Below are 7,682 nucleotides of genomic sequence, written 5' to 3' on the forward strand. Positions count from 1 at the left end.
AATAAGTACAAAGAAAGAACAATTTTTATTTTTCTGACAGTTTCTTAATGCAGTGCAATAACTTTTATGGCGTGTTTTATAATATGATACAAGAATATACAATATAATCTTGACATTGAATCAGTAGCTCAGAGCTAAAATACATTTCTAATAAATGGGAGGTTGGTTACTTAATCATTTGACAACTTGATAGAACTCATAAGAGAATTATCAAATGCTTCATTTCAAATTCAGACAAATGCATATACCATATAGTGTTTTTGATATGTGAACATTTTTTAACCGTAAAGCTATTATGATTAATAATGCAGCATTTAGTTTCATAAAATAATCCTTTCAAACTGTACTTATAGTTTCAATCCTATATTTTTCTAGGTGACAGGATACCCTATCCAGATGCCATACACAGATTTATCATCAATAAGCGAGGCTGTGTATCAAACTGGCATTCATTCTTCAGAAATCCCCAATACAGAATTTGCTCTTGCTGTGTATATTCATCCATATCCAAACAACATCTTATCTGTATGGATCTACTTAGTTTCTTTGGTCCGTCATCAGTAAATAGTGTTGAATTCAATTATAATTAAACTAATTTACTACATGTTACCTCTCATGGTTTAAGATGGTTATTTAGGCATGAGAACTGGGACACAAGAAGCTAATTTTATACCACAAGAGATAAGCCAGTACTATTTATTGTACATTAATAGAATCTTGTTACTGTAGAGAGATTGTAGCTTCTAAAAATTCTAATTAGATCCATTAGCTCTATTATAAATTGACCTTATCATTTTTGCTAATTTCCCAATAATCTGAGACCAGCATTAAACTCCTGTAAATCATTAAAATGATCATATTTAGTGTCCAGAGAAGTTGTTTAAATGATTTCTTGGGGAGTAGAGAGTAAACCCTTTGAGGAAAGATCTTAATGGGTTGTTTTATAGAAGTATTAGAATTTAGGGTCTTGCTGCCTCAACACAGTGAATTTCAAACATTCCAAGAGTAACACACAGTTGATACTATTACTTAAATAAGGTGCTGTAGAATATTGTGGAATGCATATTAATGTTTAACTGGTAGAGACACAGTAGTTTACAATGATGAATGTGAAAGTTGTGGAATAAAATTCAAGTTTGCAACTTTAATATCCAGAGGCTTCCCTAAATCTTAGGGCATTGTCCTACTCCTTTGAAATCATTGGGGACAGGAACAGATCCTTAGTGTCATTGCTAACTTGTGAAGTTCACTTTGTGTGTTATGTTTTATATTCTTTTAATTTTCAGTTGTAAGGTTTTGTGGAATGATTAACAACAAATATTTTGTTCAAGCGATGTTATGAAAATCCTTACTTTCCTTTAGCAGAATGTTTACGTTGTTTAATTTTTTAAAACTGTACGAGTTTAACTTTAGCATACAACATTTAACTGTAAACAATATACTTCATTATAGGGAACATTCAAAAGCATAAAGCAAAGCTGTCAAATATATAAATGTTTTTATTATACACTTTAAAAATTATAATATTGATAAGTAAATTAGTGGTTTATTAATAGTTGATATAGAATTTTAAAATATAAAGTATAAAATAAACTAAGGAATAAAAATATTCATTGTGTATATTAAAATATTTATCAACACATTAGAAAATGCCATTGCTGATGTCACTTGGGACAATGTGGAAATAAAACAGCACACTGATAACTGGGTTTTGAAGTTTGATTATTGTCAGAGTAGGATGCTTACTTTGCATCCTCTGTGTATTCAGGGTCATATCTATGGCTGGCAGAGCTAATACATCACTGGAAGAGCTAGAGTCTTTTCTGGCTTGTACCTAATCAACGGAATTGTTGGCTAGGTTCCATCTGCAGATTGTTGGTGATGTGTCAGCCAGCAAGAAACCGGTTTAACCTTTAACTTCCAGGCTGAATTTGCAGCACCCGCAGCCAGGAAAACCTAATCATTTTGCTTACAAACAGCAGAATTGATTTGGACTTTTGGAGGTCATTGGAGACAATAAACAGGAAACTCCACTTTGCCATTTGTACATGCACTAAAATACCAGAGTTGAACTGCAATTTAAAGGAAGTGGCTGAAACTTTGGATGAAATAATTCAAACTGCAGTATTACCTTGCAACCAATTGTCTCAGACTCTCTGTGGTCCTAAATAATCACAAGGCTTGATGAAACCTTTTGCTCTTGAGACCAAAATGCAGTTCCCTAATTATTCCAATATCAATTGAGAAGCATGTCTGAAAAATTTGGAATTCTAAGCAATAGGTGTAATTCATATTTAGTAATGGTATTTGAAGGTCAAGGGATTCAAGTACATTATTTGTCCATGATTTTAATGACCCATCCTTTGTGGTCTTTTATGTACCTCTAATTCCACATTGTATTGTACATGCTAGACCTATCACAAAACTAACATCATACCATGATGATAGGTACCTTATAAATGTAAGTAATCAAATAACGATTTTGATTTTAAGGCACTTTTCTGATTATTATGCAAGAACTACATTTCATTCACTTCTTTATTTTTCTATGCATATGTAATACAATATTTCAGTTTTCAGAACTCACCTATCTGCTTTTCATGGTCAGCTCAGGTACACCAGCATATGCAAGAGTTTCTTTAAGACAGCTGAAGAAATTAGAAAGGAGCTGAGAGCTAGTTTAATGAAGAAGATGGAATTAATGTGGCCACCATGGCCGCATGCAGCCACCAGGGCCTCTTCTTGTGGCCACAGCCCCCTGGGCTGTGATTGTGGTGGAGAAGGGGAAGAAGCAGCACCCCCTCACCCTCCCTGTTGCTCCTGGATGCACCGCCTTGGTGTTGGCTACTAGGGCTGCAAGCAGGTGTTGGGCCCTGCCCCCTCTGGAGACAGCTGGGGCACAACACCAGAGCAGGCACCTGGTGAGTTCCCTACTTTCCCAGAGGTGATGGGGCTCAGGTTTTGGGCTTCAGCCCTGGGGTAGTGGGGAAGTGGGCTCTGGCTACGGGGCTTCACACTCTGGCCACGGGGCTTCACACTCTGGCCCCCGATGTCTCCCCCAGCACCACCACTCCAATTGCCCCTAGCCCCTGCTTAATTTGTCCCCAGGTTTGCTGGGGCTAAGTCAGTACGCCGTGAAAAGTGATACTTGTATGTTTGTTAATACCACTTTGTTAACAGCCAATTTACTACCTAGCAATAAATAAATTACAATGATTTGGACATGTATATGTGCATATTTATTTGTTTTTCCTAAAGGTAATTAAGTATTTTAGGAAAAAGTATGAGGCCACCAAAAAGTTTGTCCTGAGAACCCCTGGAATAGAAGGTATATCAATGGGCTTTGTGGGTCAGTCATATTGGATTCCATATCAAAGGAATTTTAGTGCCTAATGAACTAGTTGAATTTTCTGTGTATAATCACATTCTTAAAGAAAAAGTTTTGCTGGCATTTAGCAGAGTCTAGGATAAAGGCAAAAATGTGTGTGTGTTTTTAAAAGACCAATTGAATACCAAAATAATATATAAAGGACTGGATGGCAAGCATAGAGAAGCCTTGCTGAAATGATAGATGCTGCAAAATTCAAAATAAATGCTGCTTTTTAGGGAGGTAATTTTCTTTGGTTTATTGAGAGATGGTATCTACCCCTCTTATGGTATATAATTGTGTTCTGTTAAGGACATAATGTGAAATTTTCCTCTGCAAATTAGAGAAGGCAACAGTATTCCAAGCAAAAGTTGAGACTGTGAGCATTCAGGAAAGTCAAATGTAAGAAGGCAGCACAGTTTTGATTACAGATTTACAGTCTACATGCAATTACTTCTTCCAAGTCAGAAATGTACAAAGAAACCTTAATAATACTATTTTATTTCAGTTTCACAGGGTCCAGGAGGAGAAAGATAGTAAACCCCTTAGCATTTGAGAAAACCAGTTTTGTTGCAGTACTCTGAGTAGAGGTGGGCAAACAATTTTTTTGGTTCACTGGCAATTTTGAAAAGTTGGGGGAAAAAAAAAAGTCTCACGTCACACTGAAAAGAAAAAATTTTCAGCAAAGTTGCCGGGGGGGCATCATTTTGGGTTGAATGAAACTGTTTCATTCAAGCCAAAATAAAAATGTTTCGTTTCCATTTCAAGAACTTAAAGAAAAATAGAATAAAGGAAATTTTGAAATACCATCATTTTGAAACAAAAAATAAAAACATTTCATTTCAAAAAGTGTCCAGACAAAATGTTTGTTTTTCAGACACTTAGGTTTTTTCTAAACAAACAGTTCAGCAAAATCAACACAAGTTTGCAAAACGTTTTGGTGTTGATGAACCTATGGTTTTCCACTGAAAAAAGTTTGTTGAAAAGTTTTGCCCAGCCCTTGCTTTGAGACTACTTGAGTAGAACAGACCAACTGGTTTAAAGGCATTTTGTTCAGTTTGAAGGTGGTACTGTAGGAGTAGCTGGAGAATGTCAGATCATTCTATTTATTGTGCTAGAAGCTAGACCACAGTTGGTAAGTGACTCATTTAAATGACATGCAGAGCCATTTTCAGTTTTTTTAAGCAGACTTTTAGTACAAAGATTTAGACTGTCCTGATTTATCATATACTAATCAGAAACTAATTCTTCAAATTTGACTTTAGTAAATTTACAGCAGTGAAATATGAGGGGAAACAAAATTTAATTTAAAAAAAGTGCAAGGGATGTAATGCTTGTGAAAGTTGCCTGCTTGACAGCACTGTAGACTAGTGCTGTTTATCCACATAACAGAAGAGTATAGCCGCCACCTCAAGCTGCCCCATGCCTCCACCTTGTAGGAATTATGGAGAACTGCAATTGCTGAGCAAACCCATCATCCCTCTAGTTTGATATCCTGGGTCAAAGCTGGATGCTTTACAGGATCGAGTAAAATCCCTGCAAGTCCTTGAAATTCAATTATAGTTAAAACAACAGCAAACTGTGTTTTTATTTATGTAGGCATCTAATCATTTTTTTTATTTGACTACTACTAGCAAGTATCCAGTGGCACTGAGTTCCATAGGTTAATACATTATGTGAAAAAGTATTTTCTTTAAATTTGTTTGCTTTTAATTTCATCAAACAAATAGAAAAATGTAAATAGGGACATCTGGCTGGATTTCTCTGTACCATTCAACACTTTTAATCCTCATATGTTACAGAAATTGATTACTCTCTTCCATCTTCCACAATCACTAGTGTCAGAATATATCCCTGATTCGTTACAAAGTAAATAAAACAGAAAACCAAAGGGATAAAGCTACCCCTAAAGTTGATACGTAATTATTTTAATATTTAAAAAGAATGTCCATCCCAAATCCAGACTCTACAGACTGGGTAGAACTGGGTAACAGCACTACTGTCTAGCACTAGAGACCCTGTATCACTGTCTATAGCTCTGACCCTTCAAGGGATCTAAGATGGAAGAGCAATTCTGCTCAGTCTTCTAGAGTCATAATTCAGGGCAACTGTACCTGTATTCCCTCTCCATGGTCCAACAAGGGCACACCGGCTTATAGGCTTCGACCTCCTCAGCAGTTACCTCTCCCGTGTCTCTCCCTCCTGACCTGACCTTTTTCAGGATGCTCAGTTAACACCCTACACTTTGTTATTCAAAACAAGTTAGACTGTCTAATCAGGCCAGCATCTGCACTTTACTTACTCTTTGAAGGCTCTGAATAATGAAATTGCCTACAGTTATAAGTCACCAGACAGCTCTTTCTAAGCAAGCACATTTATTCTCAAGGTGCAAACAGAGAGAAAACATTAAAACAATAAAAACCTATGCACATGGTCATAAGCTTACTAGAGATCACCCCTCCAACACCAGCAGGGGCTCTGCTGGGAGTCAATCCTTCAAACTCCACCAAGGGTTTTTGCTGTGGTTACAAGCTCATAATAGCCTCAGCACAGAACAAGCACTCTTACTGCACAGATCAGCCTGTTTCTTTATAAATCTTGACCCTTTGAACTTCAACCTTTGGAAACAGGTAATCAGCAGACAATGGTTCTCTCCTTAGGGTGAGGGTCAATTGGTTGGGTTTTCTGAATAATCTATGGATGGCATTTGCATTCACTTCCCCCTGTATGTTTCCCAGGAATTATACTTCACACATATTGTCCCAAAAGATCATTTTTGTCTGCTGCAGTACTCTATCGTCCTTTGATCATCCAGGCCTACAATTATATATAATCTTTGCATTTAACACAATTGACTCCAAAGATATGTAATCTTCATTCAGTAAGGTTTTTCAGTAGTATTGCAGGAAATTGACATATCTGTCACAAGTAGGAATTTACATGAACACAAAGAAGTTCACTTTTGTCCCAACACAGATCACAGAATTCATTGGAGCTACCTCAGGACTCTGTCTGGGCCAGAGCTTACCTCCCTCAAGACAGATTCCAGTGGATGAACAATTCAGTCAGTTAGTTCAGAAAGAGCTCACAAAAGTTGGTTCATTCATGTCTCATCCTCCTGGGCCACACGGTGTCCTGTTCTTATGACAGCTTCTGTAAGACTCCATCTCCACTGTCTACAAGCTTGGCTTTGGCTAATACACCTGCCAAGTGGACACACTATGGACAAGTTAGTCATGCTTCCCCACACCCCAGGGTGCAGGATGCTCTCCAGTGCATGTGTCCCCTTCTCACTGTCTCCACCCCAGGAGACATTGATCACAGATGCCACCACAGTAGGGTGGAGCACCCACCTGAATGGGCATACAGCACAAGGAACATGGACTCCCCGGGAGTCCAGGATGCACATAAAATTCCTGGAACTGAGAGCTGTCTGAGAAGCCTGCAAACAATTCTTACAGGTCATACATTCCTAGCACATCCAGGTAATGTCAGACACCATGACCACATTGTTCTACATCAACAAGTGAGGGGTAATGAGTGTTGCCTCTTTTTTCCATAAGGGCAGTCACTCTGTGGTACTAGTGTATGTGACACCAGATCACCCTATCAGCAGTGCACCTCCCAGCAATACGCAACACACTGGCACCAGCCTCAGCAGGCACTTATCCCTTGACCACTAATGAGAACTACATGATTCTGTGGTGAAGACTGTATGCAGATAATAGGGGTCTTCCTCCTGGGATCTGTTTGCATCACAAGAAAACAGGAAATGCAAGATCTACTACTTCAGGGGGGCTCAAGGTTGGGACTTCAGGGGAGATACTCTCTTATTCTTATGGATGTAACACTTACAACATGCTTTCCCCTCCTCCCCCACTGCTCCACCCATCACTTACCCTGAGCTCTAGGAAGATCCAGCAGGACAGGGCAGTGATCATCTTCCTTGCTCCCAGCTGGCCCAGATAGTTTTGATTCCCCAGCCTTCTCCAGTTGTCAACTACTCCACCCATCAGCATCCAACCTTCCCAGGTCTCTTGACACAAAACACAGGCAAGATCAGACATTTCAAGCTGGACTTCCTCTGCCTCACAACTTGGTATTTGGAGTCGAACCTAGAGCAGACATGTTCAGTAGCTATTCAAACCATCCTTAACAACAGCAGGAAGAAATCTACCAGAGAATGTTACTCAGAAAATCTCTTGATTTTAGCTATTTGGATTCAACATCACTGAATGTCCCCAGAAGAATCAGAGTCTCAAGATTATCTGCTCTTCTTGAAGACCTCAGGCCTTTCCCTTAGCTCTCTGTGGGT

General features: G+C 38.5%; 1 protein-coding gene across 1 annotated transcript in view; it reads left to right on the forward strand.

The window, feature by feature from the left end:
* CC2D2B (coiled-coil and C2 domain containing 2B) overlaps nt 1-1,639 on the forward strand; it is a 114,193-nt gene extending 112,554 nt beyond the window's left edge. The window contains exon 36 of the mRNA XM_077822854.1: nt 376-1,639. Within this exon, the coding sequence (XP_077678980.1) occupies nt 376-564 (189 nt within the window). The 3' untranslated portion in view covers nt 565-1,639. The remainder of the gene's footprint in view (nt 1-375) is intronic.
* Nucleotides 1,640-7,682: the final 6,043 nt, after the last annotated feature.

This window comes from Eretmochelys imbricata, chromosome 7 (genome assembly GCF_965152235.1).
Source record: "Eretmochelys imbricata isolate rEreImb1 chromosome 7, rEreImb1.hap1, whole genome shotgun sequence".
Taxonomy (NCBI): Eukaryota; Metazoa; Chordata; order Testudines; family Cheloniidae; genus Eretmochelys; species Eretmochelys imbricata.